The following is a 26737-nucleotide window of genomic DNA, read 5'->3' on the forward strand; positions in this document are numbered from 1 at the left end:
AACCTGAATCAGGCTTTCCCAAACTGGGGTTTGTGAGATAATGGAAAGCTAATAATTAAATAAATCATAAAATGATAAATAAAATAAAATTATATAAATATATATATATATATATATATATATATATATATATATATATATATATATATATATATATATATATATATATATATATATATATAATTTTATTTATCATTTTATGATATTTTTTTTTTTTTTTAGTGCTGTCAAATGATTAATCACAATTAATCGCATCCAAAATAAAAATTTTGTTTACATAATGTGTGTGTGTACTGTGTATATTTATTATGTATATATAAATACACACACACACACACACATACATGTATATATTTCAGAAAAATGTTGTTTATATATTAAATATATTTATTTATAAAGTATATAGACATGGAAATATTTTCTGTATGTGCGTGTATTTATATATACATAAATATACACAGTACACATATATTGTGCAAACAAAAACTTTTATTTTGGATGCGATTTATCATTTGACAGCTCTAGTATTTTTATATATAATTTTATACATTTATAGAATTGTATATATTTTATATTTTCTTTTTTCACTTTATTTTGAGTAAAAGTTTTAGCAATTTTGTTGTTTTTGTCATTTTAACCAGTTTTTAAATTGTCCATACGGGTTTTATTTATTTGTTTTAGTTGATTTAATTTTAGTTTAGTGCTTCAAGTTTTGAAAATGAGAAATGCTTTTGCGTTTTGTATATTTATTGCATTTCTAAATATTTACTGGAATAATGAGGATATCTGGCAGCATCAGAGCAGCCGGCTCTAAATCGCTTCGGTTAATTAGTGATATTGTGTAGATTAATAGAGCTGTGAGTCACTGACGGTGCGTTTAATGAGAGCGAGACGCTTCACGCGGAGATGAAAGATCCATCCCAAAATGCCTTTAAAACTCCTCTAATGAAGGACTACAGGCTGACCGCACATGCACAGATTTGAAAGCTTAACTATAACGTGTTAACATAACTAACTAGTGACAATAATAACTCGTCTGTCACATCTGATCTTTCTTCTCACGTCATGATCACGTAAGCCAGGAGACATGATTAGATAATACAAAACTCACAACAATTACTGATAAAACAGCAGCACCTCAAACAGACCATTTCAACACATTTTTAATTCAAAAAGGTTTATAATTCCCTGCAAATGCGCAGTTCTTCCTCAGTATTTCCAGCACAAATATCTAAACAATTTTAAAATCAAGATGAGTTTACTGGAGATGCACAATGACAAAAGATAAGTGAAAATGAAGTGAGTTTATGTTTAAAATAAGAGCAAATATCTGTCAATAGGGTCAGAAAAATAAACAGAATTCAAAAGGATAACAAGTAAATTTTTCTGACTCCATCAGCAGATATTCGTTCTAGTTTTAAGCATAAACTTCACTTGAACACTTCATCTCTTCTGTCATTGTGCATCTCCAGTAAATGCATCTTGATTTATGAATGTTTAGATATTTGCACTGGGGGAAAAAAATAAAGGAGAGAGAAATGCCGCATAAGAACGTCAGTTTTGTGAATGTGAATCTGTAAGCAATCAACTTGACTGTAAACAGCATTCACTCATCTAAAGAAGTTTCTGGAGTGATTCTAAGAGCCTCTTCTATTAACTGCACACGCATCTCTCAAACATCTACTTTACAGCTTGAAGCGCCTCTGCGAGCTGTCCGTGTCAGTAAATAAACAGATTAGAGGAATAAACATCCCTCCTTCCCTCCATCACAGAGAGTCTGTGTGTTTCTGGAGCTTCATTTATCATTGATGTAGCTGTGAAGTGTGATCTTGCTCTCGATAGGCATCTTCAGACGGATCTGTCCTGAGAGACATCACTGATGAACCACAGTGTGCATGAAGATCAAGTGCACTACAGAGTGACCATCAGAGTACGAGAGTGTGGCCCATATTCCCAACGCCTGCCGCTATCAAATATTTATTCAGTGAAAGCGTTAATGAAATATTGAAGAAATAAAAGCAGCGGTGATGAGACCGGATGTTCTCGGGAATCACAGAAGGAGCGGCTTTGATTTAAGCATTAGCTTCATCAGCATTGATTCATGAGAACAGTGAAGAAACATGGAGTCACACAGAAACACGAGCTCAGATCACAGATGAGTGTTAATAACACAACGCATGCAATCATTCAGAACGCAGATTCAGTTCAGAATTATCTATAGTTTTAGTGTCCTAAAGCAGAACCAGTCAAACCAAATGAAGTATTTATCAAAAACAAGCCACTGCATATTACAAACCATATAAACCATCTTTAAAATATGTATTATAGAACTATATAAGCCATTTTAAATACATAATATCACAGACCAACATAAACCATTTTTAAATATCTAATATTAATAGAATATAAACCTTTTTTTTAAATATAGGCTTAATATTACAGACCAACATGTACCATTTTTTATTATATAATATTAATAGAACAATATAAACCTATTTTTAATATATAACATTACAGACCATATAAACAATTATATATATATATATATATATATATATATATATATATATATATATATATATATATATATATATATACACAGGTGCTGGTCAAATAATTAGAATATCATCAAAAGTTGATTTATTTCACTAATTCCATTCAAAAGTGAAACTTGTATATTATATTCATTCATTACACACAGACTGATATATTTCAAATGTTTATTTCTTTTAATTTTGATGATTAGAGCTTACAGCTCATGAAAGTCAAAAATCGGTATCTCAAAATATTAGAATATTTACATTTGAGTTTGAATAAATGACCATCCCTACAGTATAAATTCTGGGTATCTCTTGTTCTTTGAAACCACAATAATGGGAAGACTGCTGACTTGGCAATGATCCAGAAGACGAACATTGACACCCTCCACAAAGAGGGTAAGTCACAGAAGGTCATTACTGAAAGGTGTGGCTGTTTACAGAGTGCTGTATCAAAGCATATTAAATGCAAAGTTGACTGGAAGGAAGAATTTGGGTAGGAAAAGGTGCACAAGCAACAGGGATGACCGCAAGCTTGAGAATACAGTCAAGCAAAGCCGATTCAAACACTTGTGAGAGCTTCACAAGGAGAGAACTGAAGCTGGAGTCAGTGCATCAAGAGTCACCACGCTCAGACGTCTTCAGGAAAAGGGCTACCAAGCCACTTCTGAACCAGAGACAACGTCAGAAGCATCTTACCTGGAGTAAGTAAATTTTACATTTCATTTGGAAATCAAGGTCCCAGAGTCTGAAGGAAGAGTGGAGAGGCACAGAATCCATGTTGCTTGAAGTCCAGTGTGAAGTTTCCACAGTCAGTGATGATTTGGGCTGCCATGTCATCTGCTGGTGTTGGTCCACTGTGTTTTCTGATGTCCACAGTCAACGCAGCCATCTACCAGGAGATTTTAGAGCACTTCATGCTTCCTTCTGTTGACAAGCTTTATGGAGATGCAGATTTCATTTTCCAGCAGGACTTGGCACATGTACACAGTGCCAAAGCAACCAGTATCTGGTTTAAGGACCATGGTATCCCTGTTCTTAATTGGCCAGCAAACTCACCTGACCTGAACCCCATAGAAAATCTATGGAGTATTGTCAAGAGGAAGATGAGAGACACCAGACCCAACAATGCAGAAGAGCTGAAGGCCACTATCAGAGCAACCTGGGCTCTCATAACACCTGAGCAGTGCCACAGACTGATCGACTCCATGCCACGCCGCATTGCTGCAGTAATTCAGGCAAAAGGAGCCCCAACTAAGTATTGAGTGCTGTATGCTCATACTTTTCATTTCCATACTTTTCAGTTGGCCAAGATTTCTAAAAATCCTTTCTTTGTATTGGTCTTAAGTAATATTCTAATATTTTGAGATACTGATTTTTGACTTTCATGAGCTGTAAGCTCTAATCATCAAAATTAAAAGAAATAAACATTTGAAATATATCAGTCTGTGTGTAATGAATGAATATAATATACAAGTTTCACTTTTGAATGGAATTAGTGAAATAAATCAACTTTTGATGATATTCTAATTATATGACCAGCACCTGTATATATATATATATATATATATATATATATAAATAACTCTAGTGCACTGAAGCGATGCATGATGGTCCTGCTGCACAAACCGTGTTCACATGGGAATCACTGCTGCTGTCATAATGAGACACTATCATGTGATCTCTGGTGGAGCCTAAACGAGCCATTACTAAAGAATGACAAACATTTAATCCACATCCCTGATCTCACACACACACACGTTTGTTTTTGTGAAAAGTGGGGACATCCCATAGGCGTAATGGTTTTTATACTGTACTTACTGTATGTGCTATTGCCCTACACCAACCCTACACCTAAACCTAGAGACTGTGCATTTCAGCTTTCCCCAAAAAAACCTCATTCTGAGTGATTTATAAGCGTTTTGAAAAGTGGGGACATGGAGTAATGTCCTGAAAAGTCACCTTCTCCTTGTAATACCTGTCATACCCTTGTCATTATACACATCTATGTCCTCATTTGTCACAAAAACGTGCGCAAACACACACACTCAATCACACACGCGCACACACACACACAGTCACACACACACACACGCACAGAGCAGGCTGGCATGAGTATGTATTGGTGTATATAGTGTTGCTGAATAGGCAGCGAGTGGTTTTGATGATGTACATCTGATGTACACGCGCACACACACACACACACACACACACGTCTGCAATGTGTCAGGTTCTCAGAGACCTTGCTTGGGTAAAAAAATATTTTAAATGACTCTCACTTAATAAGAATAACATGCTGAAGTGTTGTGAAATACATGAAGACTGATTTCTTTTATAGGCTTTATGGACAGATAAGTTGTGAGTGACTCTTGAAGGACCAGCATCACATCCTCTTGTGCCACTGTTTGAAGAATGTATCTTCCAGAATCTGGCAGTAAGTTTTAGGAGCTCATTTTAGTTCATCTCCTATCCTGAAAAGACTGTCTTGCAGGATTGATTAAAATGAGCTCCTAAAACTTACTGCCAGATTCTGGAAGATACATTCTTCAAACAGTGGCACAAGAGGATGTGATGCTGGTCCTTCAAGAGTCACTCACAACTTATCTGTCCATAAAGCCTATAAAAGAAATCAGTCTTCATGTATTTCACAAAAAATATGACCAGAATATCAACTTGCCTAATAATTCTGCACACACTGTGTATATATATATATATATAATATAATTTTTTGGCTAAATTGTGCATCCCTGCATACAAGCACAACAAACAAGGAGCTCTTTAAAAACGGTTTAAATCGCAATAGCGATTTTTTCTTGTCTTGTTTTATTGGCAGACGAGGATGTTGTTCTCGTGTTGATGAACATCATTTCTCAGTTCATGTTGTGGATGCTGGTCCGTTATTGTTTTAAATGACTTGTGAGTTCTCTGTAAACGGGATGACAAGAAATAGATGAAGGAGAAAGAGGAAGCTGAGCTCATTTTAACTTTCTCTGTCGCATCTGTGGTTTATTGAGTCTGCGTCAACAAACACACGCACACGTGAAAAACTGAAGTCATATTGTTATTTAATAAACGCTGAATTTCTCTCGGATGCTGTTTCGAAGAAAATCAGTCATCAACCACGAGATGCTGCTTTTCTTTTCCTGTTTTTTTTTCTTTTTGGTTTCCTGTACATTGTGACACACAGGTGCAAATGGTGATGAGCCGGTGGAGATTGAACACAAAAGTAACAACGCATTCCATAAAAAGTAACTAAGTAATGCAATTAGTTACTTTTTTTTAAAGAAGTAACACAATATTGTAATGCATTACTTTTAAAAGTAACTTTCCCCCACACTGTGTGTGTGTGTGTGTGTGTGTGTGTGTGTGTGTGTGTGTGCGCGCTCATTAAGTGCTCATCAGGTCACTGCTCATTCACTGTATCTCACTGTCTTTGTATCAGAACTCCACATTAACATTCCTCGGCAGTCTAGAACATTCTGTGAAGCGCTGCTGCTTCTGCTGTCACCCGTCAGTGCTGCGCATGCAGAGAGGATATGTGCAGATACTCAGTTCATGAATTATTAATTTTTTGGGTGTTTGGTGAAAATCGTCATATGTAGTGAATTCCTTTTAACTTGAGAATGCAGCACTCTGTGTGTGTGTGTGTGTGTGTGTGTGTTAACTTGTTTTTCTATTCAGGTGGGGACTTAAACCTGAATACACCCAGACTCATGGGGACTTGTGTTACGGTGGGGACCTAAATTGAGGTCTCCACGGGTAAACAAGCTAATAAATCACACAGAATGAAGTTTTTTGAAAATCTGAAATAGCAGAAAGTCTCCTGTAAGGGGTAGGTTTAGGTGTAGGGTTGGTGTAGGACAATAGAATATACGGTCTGTACAGTAGAAGAAGCATTACACCTATGGAGAGTCCCCACAAGGATAGCAAACCACATTGCACTTCTGGAGACTCCAGGAAGGTTGCAGTTCTGGGAAATGATGGCGCTGGAGACTAAATGGTTCCTGGTGGTTTCTCACCTAATTCTTCACCTTAATTCTTAATTATTTTGCAGTTAAGGTGTCTTTTCCTCTCCACCTGTTTTTTCTGACCCTGCTGACCCAATGAGCATTTCGCTGCCCAATGGTCATGCCTTAACTTTGCTAATTCTATTATTGCATTAGTATTGCATCCTTCTCATGGGCATTTAATAATTGTTTTACTTTTATTCTTGAGTTCAATCTCTTTTTTGGCTCATTTTATCTGTAAAGGAAAACCTGCCTAATAATTCTGCACACCTGAAATAAGAAGTTTCTGACTATCAGCCTTCATGGACAATTATATATCACTTATAAATGATTAAATACAAAATCAATAGTAGTTATTAAGATTGATGTGGTTTGGAATTGGTCAAATGTTCTTGGAAAAAAATATGACCAGAATATCAACTTGCCTAATAATTCTGCACATAGTGTATATATATACATACATACATACATACATACATGCATACATACACACGAATATTAATGCAAAATAATATATATTAATATATATATATATATATATATATATATATATATATATATATATATATATATATATATATATATATATATATATATATATATTTTTTTTTTTTTTTTTTTAAATATTTATATTATATATTTTATATTGCATTTATATTATTATATATTTTATATTTTAATATAAATATTATTCTTTATTATTTTATATATATATATATATATATATATATAAAGTATTACTTGAATTAAAAAAATGCCATTTTGGCATTTAGAAGGCACATTTTAAACCAAGTCAATGTACAATAAAGGAAAATCAGCATTTCATCACAGAGCCAACAATACTGATTGCGTACAGTTCAAACTAAAATGTTTAACGATGTTCCAAAACCAGAACATGCAAGAGGACAAAAAAAAAAGTTTGATTCTTATAAACAGACTAAAATCAGCTGCAATCAAATGACAACGAGCAAAGCTAACATGATGATCGATTGAGTGTGATGTGAACTAAATCTGGTGCAAACATTGATTTCAAACATGCCACCCAAAATGCATCCTAATCCAAATATATATTCACATCAATAGAGATATAAACAGTGTCCATTAGCCAGTGATTCCCGCTGGATCTCGTGTGTCTGCGGCTGAAGAAAAGCAATCAGGAGCAGCAGCGCAATCTAGAAGCCTTTCAGAAACCTACTGTACGCTCAACCGGCCACTCAATGATAGATATAAAAGGAAAACAGACAGGAACTTACAGAAGTAGGGTCCTATGATTTCAATGATGCAGAAAATGTGGACGGATTCATGGAATCCAGTCATAAAAATAGAATTTACAGTATAATGCATAATGTCATGGAATGTGGATGAATAAACCAAAAGTAGGGCTGTACACTGAATCAAACAGTGATATGGACGAATGTCTGTGAATATTATTATAATAAATTATAATATTAAACAGATGAACCTCATTCTGAGAGTTGCTTCAGCAGCATTTCACCATTTCATTTGAGAAAACACAGAAACTCACAGATCTTTACTACAAATCGCCAAAATTAAAGTTTGGTTTAACTTGAAGAAATTATGACAAGTAAAACATTTTTTAAGGAATACCAAAATGTTTCTTTCACGTTTTAATTTAAACAGCAAATTTCTGTTCTGAATGAATCTTTTAAAAGATTCATTCAATTGTTAAAGGGGTCATCGGATGCAACAGGCACTTTTACAAGTTGTTTGAACATAAATGTGTGTCGGCAGTGTGTGTACACAACCACCCTATAATGATAAAAATCCACCCAATGGTTTTCTTTTAATCTACTAAAATCTTTACTCCTTTCTCAAATCGAGCCGATCTCAGATGCCTGTCTGTGAGACGTCACACGGACGAAGGCCGTTCCCACGATAGTTGATTGACAGCAGCGTTTCAGCACAGACTGGACTGGTGTTTAACCTCAGACCCGCCCTGAGTGAGCTGTCATCAGTTTGCCATTGTTTCGACGCCGGAGCAGATGTAGACAAGAATGACTCCTAAGTGATTGAGGTGTTTTGTTGTTGGATGTAATAATGAATATAGCAGTCGTCATTTACTCCTGACATCTGAAGACGCAGTGGATTACCTTTTTTCTGAAGGGAATGTGCCCCGATCTACCTACATGCATCTACGTTCGCGCAAATAATTTGTGATCCAGCTTCACCTCCAGAAGAAATCGCCTTTCTTAATAACGAGTAATTTAGCAAGTTTCACAATGAATGCGGCTAAAGTTTACCATCTCTCAGAGAGCGGCTCGGAAGAGAGGGGCAGGGTCAGCAGAGCTCATTTGCATTTAAAGCGGTATGCAACAATGAAAAGAAAAGCACTGAAAAGAGCTGTTTTTAGCAAGATAAAAATTGTGTTTTTTACACAATAGATACAATACAATAGAACATCTGAAAATAAATAAATACATCTCATAGGGCACTAATATTGTTAAAATTGTTATACATTATTAATGTTTCATGAACTCAGCTGATTAGAAATGTTATTTGATTATTAAAATTGAATAAAAATCATTCACACACACACACACACACACACACACACACACACACAGAGTAAATTATATGTTGGAGAAGCACTGCTTCTGCTCCAGGGTGAATGTGTTTGTTTCTTCTCTTTCTCACGGCTGTCTACAAAAATAAAGCTGCGTCTGATCTCAGTGAGGAGTATTTCATAAGACAACACACACACACACACACACTCTCTCACTCATGCACACACACACACACACACACTAGAGCGACTCAACAGCAGCAATGAAAAGCTCCCAATCAATAACTCCGGTTTAATTATGTTGATTAACAGATCAATAATAACATCACTTTGACTCATTACACTTTTGTTTGGAGACGTCTCAGGATTTCCCTCAGACTGTCATGAGCGGGTTATTACGGTTTACTACAACTAAAACAACAAATATTAACATTTTAGTTATTTGAAATTAAATAAACATTAACTGAAATAAAATGTTTCAAAAATCGTATTTTTTGTTTCATGTAGTTGCCAAATGCCAGGTTGCCAACATTTCTCATTTTAATTTAGTTTAACACACTAAAATAACTACATTTACTTTAAAATGTACTAAAATAACTAAAAGTTAAATTAAAATGAATATAAACTATAAAAACTTTTTCTTTTCTTTTTTTTTTTTTTTAAGTGAAAATGTTTTTCTTAAAACAAAATTACTAAAATAACTAAACTGGAAAATATTAAATAAAAAATGATGCAAAATATAAATAAAAACTATAACAGAATCTTGATTATATTAAAATAACACTTATTAACACATTTTTATAACACATTCTCATTGAGAGAATGATTGACAGCTGTGATGACATCACAACATCAATAAACGCATACTGCATAATTAATTGTGATTGGTCTGTGCTTTCCTGCATCTGTTGAATCATCTCTAGGAGTTTTTACACTGGCAGGGCAGAATCATGTTTTGATTCTTACAGACAGAAAGAGGAAACAGGATGCACACATCTTCACACATCTTAACCAATGACTCGCCATCATCATTATTATTCCCTGTCTGTCAGCTGACCTGTTACACATCCATTTACCACGGTTTCTCTGAGGTCACGACCTGCTTTACCTGCACTAATGTGATTAGTAAACATGAGATGAAAACAGCCTAACGAGCGCAATTTGATCTGCTCTTTAATGAATTACTTTTTTTGTGATCAACTTTTTATTGTCTTTTAAATATAACATAACATCCATTCAAAACAAACAAACAAAAATAAATAAATAAATAAAAATAATTTGAAGAGTCGAGTCAAAGAGGAGAGAGAAAGGGTGAAAAACATTGCCACGCATCAATAGTAATAGGTTTGGTCTTATTAATTTGTGCTGTTGAACATTCACAAATCACTGTTTTAATGAGGCTATTGATCCAATATGTGACCCTGGACCGCAAAACCAGCCATAAGGGTCTGAAATTGAGATTTATGCATCAACTGAAAGTTGAATAAATAGCTTTCCATTGATGTATGGTTTGTTATGATCGGACAATATTTGGCTGAGATACAACTATTTGAAAATCTGGAATCTGAGGGTGCAGAAAAATCTAAATATTGAGAAAATCACCTTTAAAGTTGTTCAAATGAAGTTCTTAGCAATGCATATTACTAATCAAAAATGAAGTTTTGATATATTTACGGTAAGAAATTTACAAAATATCTTCATGGAACATGATCTTTACTTAATATCCTAATGATTTTTGGCATAAAAGAAAAATGTATAATTTTGACCCATACAATGTATTGTTGGCTATTGCTGCAAATATAGCTGTGCTGCTTATGACTGCTTTTGTGCTGCAGGGTCATATATGTTTTTCCACACGTCGTCTTTGCAGCTGTAAAACCAGCAAACAACATTCTCTTTTGCATTGAGCTTATACAGAAACCAGAATCATCATTAAGAAGACACAAACATGGGTTAGCAAAGTAATCAATTTGTAGTAAGGAGGATTCATTATTACTTGATGCCACGACTGACGAGTGAAACGCAGTTACGTGAAATGAGGAAAGTTTCAGGGAATGACTCAGAATTATAAAAACACGTCAACTATCAAAAACTCCCACAAACGGCTTCAGCACAAGCAGAAACAGCAACTTTTAGTTGCTCAGTCATATTAGCAGCTTTGCTTTATCCGGCAAACTAATGCGAGCTGCTCCGGATAAACCCGTGCATAAAGCGCTGCCATCTGTCATAATGAATCCAAAACTCTTAATCAATACATCGCTGAACGGGTTAGTCCGGGCAAAAATAGCTCCATCAAGCAGAGCATAATCGTGCTGAGATTACGCCGCAGTTATAATCTGACGCGATTAAAGCCCAGCAAATCCAGCCTCAGCTCAGTTTCCTAACACATGCATTCAATACAACACAAATTAGATTTTTATAGCACATTTAAAACAACTGCCGTTCACCAAAGTGCTTTCCAGTATCAGTCACACAAATAAAATTAAACATTAAAATTTAAACACTGATCACTCTAATTAATTCTAAAAGCTCTACTAAAAAGGTATGATTTCAATCTAGACTTAAAAGCATCCTCAGATGGGGAAGATTTTAATATGCAGTTCCATAAATCGAGGAGAAAACCCCATCACGCTTTGATTTTAAACTCGTTTTAGGAACATGAAGAATCATCTGACTTAAACATCTCATGTCAAATCAAAAGGTCAACAATATATTTTGGGGCAACGCTTTTGTAGTAGTATATTTAATGCCATGTCAGCATCTTAGGCTATTTTCATGGCACAAACTATTTTTTTTTATAAATACAAGTACAACAAATGCAATAAAAACCAGCAAACAAACAAACACAAGATTCTGCAACGCTTTAAAAACCATCAACAAAACCATAAATTCAATTCTAAACTTTACATGCAACCAGCGTAAAGAAACCGAGACGGGTAATTGTCTCTTTCTCTCTTCTTTGTGCGAGTCAAAAGTCTGGCAGCAACATTTTCTACTAATTGAAGACGAGATAATCGACCCTGTGAAATACCTATACATACAAAATTACAGTAATCGATGCATGATGATACAAAAGGTATAGTCTCCAGGTCCTTAAAAGAGAGAATTGATAAAACAACACTAGTAACCTGTTTATCTAAAACTAAAGCTGAATCCATTATAACATCCAAATCCTTGACATGATCGGAAACGCTTATCTTCATACAGGCCAACCTACATTACTTATTTCCTTGGAAGTAGAAGAAGGTCCAAAGACAACACACTCACTTTTATTAGTATTAAGACGAAGGAAATTGCTTGCCAAACAGGCTCTTATCTCACCTAAACACTGAGCAAGTCCATCAAAGGATTGAGAGCCATTTGGATCTATTGGAATATTCACTGCATCTCGTCCGGAGAACTGCAGGCTATTTCCATCATTCGGCTGCAGACAGCGTTCCCAGGCTTTCAGAAAGACGGCAGACGCTCATTTGACCACTGCTTTCAGCCCATTATCTCAAGAACTCGCTCTCCACCACACAGCAATTTCAGCGTTCTGGATGGGTTTCAATTTTTACACAGCAATCAGGGCGACGGCTCTGTTTTTAACGGCTTGTTAAATGACGTGGAAAAGCAGATTTCACACCACACTGCTGGCAGATGCATAAACATGTTTATAAGGTCTGCTTCATTAATTATTCTGCAGAAGCAAAGCGCTGGTTCGTGGATTAAAAACGCCCATCAGATGGTCGATATTATTGCGATATGAAGTCTACGATACAATATCTATTGCAATATTTAAAAAGAAAAAAAAAGACAAATGAAGAATTGGGGAAAAAAATTAAATGTTGTATATTTTAAAGTTACATTATTCTATTTAGTGCACTTTGAGAGTTCAAAACTACTATGTTCTTAACTATGAATACTTAAGTCTGAAAAAAAAGTCAGTGAATTGACTTGTAGCTGAACTTTAAAGAGGACTCAATCCTCTTTTTATTTGTGATATACTGTCTCAGTCTAAATTACATTCACACTGGTGTTTTAGGAAGCCAAACAAATTAGAATGTTATTATTATTATTATAATGACAGTAGTAGCCATATATTGTAAAACAACTGCACTGTAAAATAAATGAAAATTTCATAGGTATATTATTTTTTGCTTTACACTACAGTAGGGGAATTATAATACTTCCTAATTACACTTGAAAGAGATATTTCGAATTCGGACTGCATTTAAAGCACTCGCTGTCAGCAATTCATACAGCACTTTAAGCTTTTATTTTGACAGAAACGGCAGTAGAGTTGTAGAGTGTAAACAGGCTTACAAAAACGCGTCTCACTACAAATCTAAGTTACAATTACTTCAGTTACTTTTTTTTTTTTAATATACACATTTAAATAGTGGCTGTCATAAAAACTTTATTCAAACATAAAACATTAAAGAATAGTAAAAAATTATGAATGTTATATGGTGCATATATTTAGCAAAATGCTCCTCTCTACAGTTTATTTTTCTAGCTGACTAATGAGTTTATGGTCACCGAATATGTTTTCTGAGGTAAATGGGATGTTACATGAATTGTTTACAAGCTGTTATATTGACGTATTTGTGCGGCTGAAACACTGATTAAGCGATTACACGAGACCGGATACGGATTGTAAAGTTGTACTCTTTCTTTTAACTTGCCTTCGGATGTTTAATCATGTTTATTTTGTGCTATAACTAGTATTAAAGCGGAAGAGATGATCAGTTCCTGCCTTGTCTGTTGAACTGAGGCACTATTAAACAGTGCCAAAACATTTGAATACTACAATACAATGGACATAAATTAAAATCTGAGACTTTGTTTCATATTAAAAGTACCAACACACAATGCTTATTGCGATTTATTGGATGGGAGGTGCCCTTCAATGTTGCGTCCATTAACTGAAAACAGGCTAGACTAATCAATTCTTGGGGTTTAAGAATCGATATCGTTCCATAAAAATGAGAATTGATTAAAAACAAAATATCAATATTTTTTACCCAGTCTTAATTACAACATCACGATATTGATAATATTGTTACATCACTACTTCCCACGCATGTGTGTCCAGCCTCACCTTCATCCGGATCGTTCCTCGCCGAGGCCTCCAGCAGAGCGATGCTCGCCGCGAAAGAAACCCTCCTGCGGTTCTCCAGCAGGTTCCCGTGGCCGCGCCGTTTGTCGGCCTTGCGCTTCTTGTTCTGCATTTCTTTCTCGTAGACGGCCCATCGCTTGAGCTGCTGCGTGCGTCGCTTCTGCGCGGCCCGGAGCCGCTCCAGACTGGGCACCTTATCCAGCTGCTGCAGCTCCGTCAGCAGCTCCAGGTGATTGGCCATGATGATGATGATGAGGGTGATGAAGGTGGTGATGAAGGTGAGGCGGTGAATCTAGCAGGGGCTGCAGCTCCCTGCCAAACCTCCACCCTTCATCCTGAACCTGGAGGAAGACACAGATTAGGGCTGTCAAAAAAAATTCGAAAATTCATCGAATTTAAAAATAAAAATCCACATTCAAATGCAAAATCGTTGCATTTGATTTTTCGGTGTGCGTCAGGTTGCCTTATCAGTGGTAGGTAAGATGCGATGACGATGTAGGTGTCGTTGCATTTTAATGCTTTTTTAGCCAATCCAGTTGAAGCCACTAGATGCGGCGCTGCTACATTGTTCATTCAAAATGTTGCAGGAAAAGAGAGCATCAATGCAGAGAAGATGTTGTTTACAGCAAAACTGAAACCAAGCCGTCCACACAGAACGCATATTTATCGCATTTTCTATAGAGACATCTATCACCGTTGCACTCGCGTCTCGCACAAGAGCGCCGCACGTTTAGAAAACCATGTAAAATGAATGTAAGTTCTTTTAAAAAACATGTCTTGAGACTTTATGGCGTTTTTCCCATCCCACTGCATCTCATGTTTTTAAATGAAAAAAGTACTCTTTGTGATTGGTTTTCGGTCCTTTGTATTAAACTGTACATACAGTACATACATGATGCTGTTTTGTTTCAAATTGTTTAAGCAACTTAATTATATACGTTTAGTTTTTTTTTAACATTATGCACTTTTTTCAAAGATAGTTGTGTTATTTTATTGCTTTGAAGAAACGGTCATTAGTAATATTTTGCTCGATGTACCCTCTTGTGGCCTCAGGAGAGAAGCCAAAAGCCCCTAACTGAAATTATGCCTTTTAAATTTGAATATAGATAATATTTAAGTACAAAATTCGAATTTAGTTTTTCAGCCATTTTGACAGCCCTGCTTGAGAATTATGATCCGATCCTGACAAGAACAAACACTCAAATCATGCATGCGGTTTAATGCAAAACACAAAGCAGCTCATAAAACCAGATCCACTGGGTTTAATGTGTGAAACTGTGATAAATCGCAGGGTAAAACCATTAACAGTTTAGTGTTTGTAATACAATGCCACTAGGTTTCTACAGTATAAAGTTCATCAGCAATTCTTTTATCACAAACAGTATTTCCTCTGCTATTTTGCTGCCGTTGGCTTCATGTTTGGAGAGCAGAAGATCAGATCTACACACACACACACACACACACAACACTAGATCACAGCGAACAATGTTCTTGTTTTTATGATGTTTCCTCATATGTGAAATGTGCTCTAATATTTAAATAAATTTTTATATTTATCAAAACATATCGGCATGGTGAAAACAACAAGTGAATTGATGATTAATGTACTTCTGCTCTAATACGCCACGTCCAAATGAAAACAGTCAGAAGAATCTGTTAAAAGGATGCGTTTAAATGCAATGCAATTAAATATACTGGGCTTAAAATAAAACAAAAATAATTAGTAATATGATAAAATAGGTTTATAAATATATAAATAAGATTTCTTGAAAGAAATGAATACTTTTATCCATCAAGGACACATTAAATTGATCAAAAGTAAAGACATTTATAATGTTACAAAAGATTTCTGTTTCAAATAAATGCTGTTCTTTTTAACTTTCTGTTCATCTGTGAATCATGAAAAATGAAATGTGTCACAGTTTCCACAAAAACATTGTGCAGCACGACTGTTTTCAACATTGATAATAATCAGAAATGTTTCTCAAGCAGCAAATCAGCATATTAGAATGATTTCTGAAGATCATGTGACACTGAAGACTGCAGTAATGATGCTGAAAATACAGCTGCGCATCACAGAAATAAATTACAGTTTAACAGATATTCACATAGAAAACAGCTGTTTTAAATTTTAATAATATTTCATAGTTTTTAATGCATTTTTGATCAAATAAATGCAGCCATGATGAGCAGAAGATATAGATATATATATATATATATATATATATATATATATATATATATATATTTATACACCCCACAAACACCAGCCCACAACATCCTGCTCTCATGAACACATGGAGCTGTTTGTATGGTGGATGTTGAAATTGTTCTATATAACTGCAGCAGCAGAGGTCCAATATAGCGCATGTCTTTCTGCTGTATGTGGGGATTTACCAAAGTCATTTATCAGGCCAAAGGCAGAGACCTTTTGAAGAACATGGATTTCACACATTACCGAGTAGATGAAGATGCCACACTCATCTCTGCTGCTGTGCAATTTTCTACTGGTGAAGTGGGCAAAGCTGCAACACACACACACAGAACTGTCACATCCTGTCACCACTGGACGCCTTCGATACACACACACACAAGCCTCACCATTTCCTGTGCTTATCGCCAAGACTGATCTCAAATACGCTCATCCTCCAGAGGCAAGAGCAGGTGAATCACGAGTGCAAGGGCCGCGTTTTCCACTTCTAGCCCACGACACACACACACACACACAACTTCCCCTCGCAGACGTCTGAACCTGTCACACACAGGTGACGCTCAGGACATACGCTCATTACCGACCAGATTCATTCTGCATCATTAACAGACAGCACATGCTTTCACACTCTTACCGTAAACTCTTCAGCAGTCGTCACTGATGTGTAAATGTGTTGATGTTCATCTGTGTGAAGCTTTAGTGTTAAACTTCTGGCCTGCACACACTTTATAGACCACAGTAAAAATCACAGAGTAAACATAGGATTAGAGGTTTGTGATATGGGTCTTCTACAATAATACTGTAATTGTTGTTTTGAACATGTGTGAGCTGACATTAGAGAGTAAAAACCAAACAAAATCACACCTTGAGAGCCCATGCACTGACTGTGTGATGTATTTCACGCTATAAAAAAATAAAGATTCTGTATCGGCATTTATGGTTCCATGAAGAACCTTTAACATACAGGTTGTTTAGATCATTCAAATATTTTTTTGCAATAATAAAAAATGGTTCTTTTAAGAACTGATCACTGAAAGGTTCTTTGTGGAACCAAAAAAGGTTCTTTGTGGAAACAAAAAAGGTTCTTCTAAGCAAAAAAAACTTTTGGAAGCTATTTTTAAGAGTGGAGTAGAACGCAGTTTTAATACCAACCAAATTTAGTTCTGCAAAAAACACAGTTTTTTCCAGTTTTTGAACAAATCATTTGAGTGAATGATTCAACGACTCACTCATTCAGACAAGGACCTGCCACCATACTAGTAATATTTTTTTTATTTTTTTAAGTTTTTATTTTGATCACTTAAATGTGTTAATTAAATGTAAGACTTTGACAAAAACCTTGCATACATTTAATAATTTTAGAAATAATTTACCCACATAAAGGTAAAAATGTCCCAGAAAATCAAAAAAATGGCTCTTAAACGCAGGGTAGGTGATTTCGGAGAAGCTAGCAATAGCAAGCTAGCTTTGAAAGCAAATAGGGTAGGACAGATGGAACAGCCTATCATAGCCCTCGGACCGAGGAATCTGATTGGACGAACATTTTATAGTCTTCAACAGATGATATAAATACATATAGGCTAAATACATTTAGAGCACTTCACCTAGTGATCGCTATTGGAATGTGAAGAAACTTTCAATCAGCAGAACAAAACATGTTTTTGAACCAAATCACCTGATCTGCCTTTAATGGAAAAATTAAATTATATCACTGCTGTACAGAATATGAAGAATATGAGAAGTCTGTGAGTCAGCAGTCCACGACAGGCCTAAACCTGTCAAAGCACCAGCACAAAAACACACTCGGAAAAATACTGAAACAAAATCTAAGAAAATATTGAGATCTAATTTTCTGTCAATAACAAACTCCCACGAGAGACTGCAACAGAGTGAGTGTGTGTGTGTGTGTGTGTGTGTGTGTGTGTGTGTGTGTGTGTGTGTGTGTGCGCTCATCAGTGAGAGTGCAGGTGTGCTGAGAGGACAACAGCATCAAAGACACACACACACACACACACACACACTGCTGCTGGGTCACACAAACCGCAGCTACTAGAACATGCAGTCAGCTTCAACCAGGACAAAAACATCAGATGCACAAATAAACCAGAGAATCAAACTCCAACAGCAGCAGCTCATTTCCCCGTTTGACCCCGTGACACTACTGCACCCATCAGTTACCTGAATAAACCTTTAGTCTTTAGTGTGAGGGGGAAAAAATGACCAAAACACATCAACAATGTGACATCACCATACGCAAATTTGCTCCAACACAATCCTCCCTCCTCAGAATGCCCCGCCCCCTAATTACAAACACCGCCCACTACTGACTAACTAAAGCAAGTCATAGAGAAGATAACTAAAGGCTACTGGTTATTTAAACCTTTGATATGCTCCACCCCAACTTTACATAACATTAAGAAACACAATCACATTCAGTAAATCACACGTTCAGATACGCTCATGAGCCTCAGCGATCACCGGCATCATCCAGAGATGAAGAAAGATGCAGATGCTGCTCTGAACCAACAATGAACAAGCGCTTGCCTCAGCACAGCTCATCAGACAAAGAACATTCCTGTATTTTCCTTTACAGCACTAAGCATTTTCACTGTACTTGGATGATGATGGTTTCTGCTTGGAAAAAAATCTGAGCAATATTATATACCTTTTGACAGCGTTTTATATGTAAATTACAACTGCAAAAATAAAACAAAAATTAAAAAAAGGAAAAGAATGACAACAAAAAAGCTTTTGTTAATGGCTTGATTTTTTTTTGTTGGTAACAAATCTCTTAGGTGACAAAAAAAAAAATTCTTATCTAAAAAGTGAAAATCTGAAAAGCTTAAAATGTTAAAATAATATTTACAATAATAATAATAATAATAATAATAATAATAAGTAAATTTAAAACATAATACAGAAAAAAAGAAACCAAATGGGTAAAAAAATAATAAAATAAAGCAGATTTCAAAGGCCTTTGCTAACCTGCATAGATTTTGTTGATATATATATATAAATAACACACACACACACACATGCATATATATACACATATAATATATATAATTTTAATCTAAAGAGCTCATTTTTTAAGTTTAATGTTTTTTTTTTTTTTTTACTATATTAAAAAAGTTTTTCGTTGGTGTCAAAACTGATTTAAGCAAAAAAAGTTTAAAAAAATTTAATAATAAAGATAAATAGAAATAAAAGATTTCATCGGGCTCTTGCTAACCTGCACTGTTCTCCGTGGGACTTTTAATATTTCATATGAATTTCATATCTGAGAGCAGATCACACAGGTTACGTCGAATCTAATCAACACCCAACCGTGTATTTCATCCCTACAGAAGATTCAGATCTGATTAGTGAAGCATCTCATTCAGGAACCCAAACCAGGATGATGGGATATAACGAGCGCTTCATATCTCATCAGCATCGTGTGTCAGACACTAGTGAATGTCAGCGGTGTTGGGTTAGCGCAGGTCAAGTTAACTCTGCTATTAATGTGTGATGTGTCAACAGTGCTGATCTGTTTAGAGGCTGTTTCCAGCACTTAACAACATTAGAGGCGCACACAAGAGCCGCCAGCGTACGCTGATCTAATAACAAGAGTGGTAATTACATTACCTGATGCACACACACACACACACACGTCACCTGGAAGGAGTTAATAAAGAAATGTTACATGCTAACCAGTCGAGAACTCCTGCGGGAAACTGGAGAAGAGCAGAGATGAGACTCCTTGACTCCCTCAACACGCTAATGAAAAGACACCAACATATCCTCATTTGATGTTTTTTTTCATTGAAATAACTATGTTTTTTCTTATCAGTTGTGTACATTAGGGTTGTATTTTACAGCTAATGTTGTTAAATTAATGTTTATTGCATTATTTCAGTTTCATGTGCGTTACCACGATGTCGTGTTTGTGTGAATGACACCATGTACCTTTATATGTTAATATTTAAAAGCTGCTTGTGATGAGCTTTGTTTAATCATGTGACTATCATCAGCACCTGCTTTTGGTGGTTATCAGTTTATTACAAAGGTACAAAACAGATTTCAGTACTTCGATAGGTTGGTATATTAACATTTTATCAGTTAATAAAATGATGTTTTTTAAATGTAAATTTAAATTCGTAAAACCTAAAATGTTTCTACCGTATTTTTTGCAACCACAGCTGCACAGAACACAGAAATATTAGATTGATGCAGACTGATTAAATCAGAAACGTACTAAACCATGCAAAGCTTTGAAAACAAAGCAACACTTTGTAATGAACTCTGTATCATACAGACAGCCAGTGTAGATTGAAATCTCAAATATATGGATATACAGTATATCTTACAAAGTCACTAACATCAAAGACAGTGTTGTAATTATATAAATATGCAATCTATGTGATCTTTTCCTAGTTTGCAGTAAACACTGCTTCACATGAATTACTGCGAGTTTGAGTCGCCTCTAACGAGCATTTAAAAATGCAACATGCAAAAACATCTTCCCTAGTCTGTACCGAGAAGTATTTATGAACCCTGCTGTCAACAAAAGAGAAGCATCAAACGGGAAGTTTACCTGTGGTTTTACGCTAAAATAAAAAAACTATGGTTTTTAAAGAAATACACATACAGTTTAGCTCATATATATATATATATATATATATATATATATATATATGACCCTGGACCACAAAACTAGTCTTAAGTGTCAATTTTTCAAACTGAGACATCATCTGAAAGCTGGATAAATAAGCTTTGTTATGATCGGACAATATTTGTCTGAGATACAACTATTTAAAAATCTGGAATCTGAGGGTGCAAAACAATCAAAATATTGAGAAAAATCACCTTTTGTCCAAATGAAGTTCTTAGCAATGCATATTACTAATCAGAAATGAAGTTTTGATATATTTACAGTAAGAAATGTACAAAATATCTTCATGGAACACGATCTTTACTTAATATCCTAATGATTTTTGGCATAAAAGAAAAATCTATAATTTTGACCCATACAATGTATTTTTGGCTATTGCTGCAAATATACCCCAGCGACTTAAGACTGGTTTTGTGGTCCAGGATCACACACACATATACATTTTTTTTTTCCTCAAGTCACCGGCCAATGGCAGATGTAACAAAATGTTAGGCAAAATGAGAATTTAATACGTTAAATCTTTCTCACACAAATAAAAAACACTCGATCAGTAAAGAAGTGTGATCAATTCAACAGGTAAGAAATATATAACAAACTAAATTTGAGGTATAAAAGACATTTTTGGATATCCAGTTTTTGGTTTTACTTATTTTAGTCTAAAATACACTACTGAATGAAATTAGTGTTAGGCCTAATCAAAACAGAATCAGATTTTGAATACAACTGAAACCCGGTTTTTTCTGAACTCATTGAGCAGATGCATCGTCTCTTTCGCTGTTCACGCCAGCTGAAGAAAACGAGTCAGGATTTAAACTTAGTCGTGACTCGTGACCCTGACCTCTTCAGAGCACACATGTGACCCTGAGCTCCTCACACACACACACACACTCTAGCAGTGTGTGTGGAAAAATGTGCGGTCAACACATCACAAAATAAACCCAGAGTGATCAGTCAGAAAACCACCATACACCGGTTTACTCTGTGAAAATGATCATATATCCTGCTTAATAATACAGCACTTCAATAAACAAACATGAAATATTGATTGGAGTTAAAATGACTATATGAGCAGACAGAGAGCATGTGTCATGATAGGAAAGACTGATGTGACCCTGGAGTACAGAAGCAGTCATAAGCAGCACAGGTATATTTGTAGCAATAGCCAACAATACACTGTATGGCTCAAAATTATCCATTTTTATTTTATGCCAAAAATCATTCATGTTCCGTGAAGATAGTTTGTACATTTCCTACCGTAAATGTATCAAAACTTAATTTTTGATTAGTAATATGCATGGCGAAGAACTTCATTTGAACAACTTTAAAGGTGATTCTCAATATTTAGATTTTTTTTAATACACAATAAAAGCGCTATATAAATGCTTCATTCATTCATTCATTCATTCATTCATATTTATGCACATACATGGAGGAAATCTCTGTCACTGATTAATTATATATTTATCTGCATCCGTTTCTGCTGATTCTGTTATTCTCTGTTATTTCTAAAGAATTCAAGATTTCTGCATGTAATGACAGTTTCTGCTTCAAGTCCTCGACAACTAGGACAAGAAATCCAGCCTGAATACATCAACCTTCAAGGACATCAGAGAGAGAGAGAGTGTGTGTGTGTGTGTGTGTGATTGTCAATGTTAGCTCAGGCTGTTTCTGGGTCAGTGTCTCCCCAGTTATCAGCCCAAACCAGGCCAGCTATAGAAAGACACAGAAAGTGAAAGAAAGCGCGGTGCTGCAGCAGCAGAAGAGCGGTGTGACGCTTTATCTCATCAGGTTAGAGGTGACACACGATTACCTGTGACGGGTGAAACGGCCATAACCAATCATTCTAATCATCTGTACCGATCAGAAGCAGCTTCTGTAGAAACACAGCGCTGCAGCTTATGGATTCATGCCTGTCAGACTGTAGTTAGAGCCTTTATGAATAATACATACAGACAATTAGATCAATACTAGCAGTTAAAATATCAGTCATCACATCAGCCTCAGATTCATGAGTATTTACTGAACCAAAAACAAATGCATGACCACAGAAATGTCACGCAAACTAATGGTGCGGCACAGATTTTGTTCATAGTTTCTTATCTGCTGATGATGGTGACATGAAATTACAGAAGACTTCAATTCTGTAAAATATCTGTAAATGCAAAAAAAAAAAAATAATAATAATTATTATATTTTGGCCACCTGAATTATTTATTATTTCCAGGTTGCAATTTTATGAAATTTAAAATTATCAAACACTCAAAAAAAAAAAAAAGTAATTATCAAAAGAGTTTTCTTTTCATTATAGTGAATAGTTACAAGTTTGAAAATGTAATATTTCAATAATTTAATGACACATTCACATGTTCACAGTTCTCTGATGTCAATTAAACATAAATCTAAAATTATTAATGAAATATTTTTATAAAATAAAATATTTAAGTGTTTTATTTTAAAGTGTTTTTATTTATTTTTTATTAGCTTTTCATCAACTTGAAAATCCCAGCTTGGGAAACTCTGCAATAAATGATTAAAACTTTAAATGGAAAACAGAATTTGGGAAAAACAAATAGGATTCAAAAGGCGCAGCTAACAAACTGTGACATAAAAACAAGCCAAACGGGTCACACCAACAGCGCTCCTGCATTACACCAAATGAAGCTCTCTCGAGTCCAGCGGCGCTGCATGGAAAAGCTGTGTGGAACGGGAAAGGCTTGTGTGTTTGTTTTGTCTATTTCAGGCTGCTGTGACCGCAGCGGTACATCACACACACTGAGCTCTGACATCACTGCAGCCGCTCATTTGGGAAAAAGATTGTGCTTTTATTTTTGAGAGATGTGACCACGCCAAACCCTCCACAGACTGACCATTGTTTGTGCTGCGACACGGCCGTCTGCCACGTAAAACACAGCCCAGTGTCCACCGGCTCAGAGTCTAACGGAGCGTTTGAATAGAAATCAACCAGAAACACAAACAGCTCACAACAGAATCCTGAATCATGAATTATGATTATGTAAAATGTTTTAATGACTGGCGGGCATAGAGAGCAGAAAACACGGATGGAATCCAATCATAAAACTGTAATTTACTGCATAACATGAAATGGCACAGAATTTGGCAAAATTTGGATTAATAAATCAAAGCAGTGATGTACACTTAATCCTGAACATTGTCTGTGGATATTAAAACATCAAACATCTGCTATTAAAATATGAAGTCTGCATGTTAATAAAGTTTACTGAAGCATTATTTTAAAATTAATATTCACAGTTTAATGTACAAGCTTTAATTTAAACAGTAAACCTGTAGTGCAAACTTTCTTAGCCAGTAAATGCAAAGAATTATTCAAATTTAATGTGATTTAATACTTGAAAATTCATTTAAAATTTAATTAAAAGATTTATGCACTCATTTGATTTATCCACTGTGACACTGCATTCACCGTAAAAGTTTTCAAATTCATGCATTTTCTGGAAATCGAACCCTAGTAACAACCGTGAACTTCCTAACTACACCCTAGCAACAACCCAGAACTCCCTGGCAACAACTCCAAACTCCCTAGCAACACCCGAGCAACAACTCCAAATTCCATAGCAACACCCGAGCAACAACCCAGCCCCGTGTTAAACTTTAAGGATTCCAATTTTTAATAATAATAATTTAAAAAACATCATATTAAATCATTTAAAAAAAATGAATCCAGAACCCAAATAAATAAAAAATAAATAAAATAATTCATAGGCCAATATTATTATTAAAGTTGTAATAAATTATTACATTTTTTAAGTTTTATGAAGTCAGTTGATTAGACATCCTGTTTGATTATTTAAATGTAATTAAACCATTTAAAGGGGTGGTTGATTGTTTCCCCCCCCCCCCCTAGGCTTGATTGTGTTTATGCAGTCTAACGTGTGTTAATGCTTCGTTTAAAAAAAAAGGCATTATTTTTCACATAATTTAGCTTTATTCTACACCGCTCTGTCGCTTCTCCTTTGAACGCGCCGATGATTTTTATCAGGGTTTGTGACGTCGTTGTAGTCCCTACCAGCAGTAATTGTAGGCATTAAACTGCCATAATTTTAAAAGACAACTTTCCGCGTCGTAACTTTGCAGATATTGTTTATGCTCAAACAGCAACGTTACACACTGAAATTGCAATCAACCACCCCTTTAAATAGAATCCAGAAAAATATTAAAATGGAAAACAGAATTAGGGGAAGACGAAAGAGATTTCGCAAGGACTCATCAACACACTTCCACAGGCGTCTCCGTCACGCTCCAGCGTTTCCTTATTGCTGCTCAATTCACATTTCCTGCCAACTCATCGGAGGCCATCAGTCGAAGCTTTACGACGATTAAGTCAGCGGCAGGCGCGTGCGGCAGACCTCCTCAACCGCTCTTCTAAATGTCAAATTAAATTGAAGGCATGCCGGCGATTCTCTCCAGATTTAAAGCTAATTAAAGAACACGAGCGAGAGCCGTCAGTCTCACGTCTGCTCCTGAAACGCAGGACACTGGGAACTAATCGCTCTCTTTTTGGCTGCTTTTAAAGGAGCAATGATTTCGCTTTCATTAATATTTCACACTGGATGGACGTCTCGACGCAGCGGGAGAACAAACCGGTTTCAAGACTCAAGTGGACAAAAAGCAAAAGCTTCAGAAGGCCATAAATGAATAAAAATACGGATACATGCAGGCGCAATCTCTTCTTGAATAGCGATGCCAGTCTGCAGAAGCCGCAGACGTCACGCACATGCATGCAGAATCACACACACACACACACACACATCTACTGCTCTGCTGACTGTCAAACACACACACACACACACTCCTCCAGCGGAGCCGCCTGGTACAGGAAGGCACTAGTGAAGGCTGCGAGAACAAAGCTCTCAATATATCTGACACCAAACCCCATTCAGCTTAACCCGTGGGGCAAATAAACAACAGACGTTATAGTGCAAGTCTGAAGAAGAGCAGATGTGTGAGAACCTCCAGACTGATAATGAAACTTCAGAAACCAAAGCCACACATGCAGAGGTGGGTAGAGTACCCAAAAACTGTACTCAAGTAAAAGTAAAAGTACTAATAGTCTGAATATTTACTTGAGTAAGAGTAAAAAAGTACCGGATAAAAAAACTACTCGAGTAGTTAGTTACTAGTTACTTTGGATCATATACTGAATATAGTGAATAATGTAGATCTATAGATATTTAGATAAAATGTGTGTGTATGTATATATATATATATATATACACACACACACACAAACAAACTGCCGTTCAAAATACTTTTAATGTTTTTTTTTTAAATTTAATTTATTTCAGTGATGCAAATCAGAATTTTTATCAGCCTGATTTATTATCAATGCTGTTCTTTTTTAGCTTTCTATTCATAAAAGAATCCTGAACAAAATGTCACAGGTTCCAAAAAATATTAAGCAGCAAAACTGTTCCCTGTTGAAAAAACCAGCATATGCTGGTAATGTATGTTTTGAAGCATGGGATGCTGGTTTGAGCTGATTTAAGCTGGTCCTTTGCTGGTTTATGCTGGTCCGCCCAGCTTAAACCATCATCTCAGCTTCAAAACATACCTAACCAGCATATGCTGTTTTTTTCAATAACACAATATATTTGAATGATTTCTGAAGGATCATACAACTCTGAAAACTGGAGTAACAGCTGATAAAAATTCTGATTTGCATC

At 35.5% G+C, this 26737-nt stretch overlaps 1 protein-coding gene across 3 annotated transcripts in view; it reads right to left on the reverse strand.

The window, feature by feature from the left end:
• The window catches only part of ppp1r16b (protein phosphatase 1, regulatory subunit 16B), a 114987-nt gene that overhangs the window by 22363 nt on the left and 65887 nt on the right, over positions 1–26737 (reverse strand). For all 3 annotated transcript variants that reach the window (XM_058780134.1, XM_058780135.1, XM_058780133.1), the window contains one exon: positions 14152–14510. In XM_058780134.1, the coding sequence (XP_058636117.1) occupies positions 14152–14410 (259 nt within the window). In that variant the 5' untranslated portion in view covers positions 14411–14510. The remainder of the gene's footprint in view (positions 1–14151; positions 14511–26737) is intronic.

Source organism: Onychostoma macrolepis, chromosome 06 (genome assembly GCF_012432095.1).
Source record: "Onychostoma macrolepis isolate SWU-2019 chromosome 06, ASM1243209v1, whole genome shotgun sequence".
Classification (NCBI taxonomy): domain Eukaryota; kingdom Metazoa; phylum Chordata; class Actinopteri; order Cypriniformes; family Cyprinidae; genus Onychostoma; species Onychostoma macrolepis.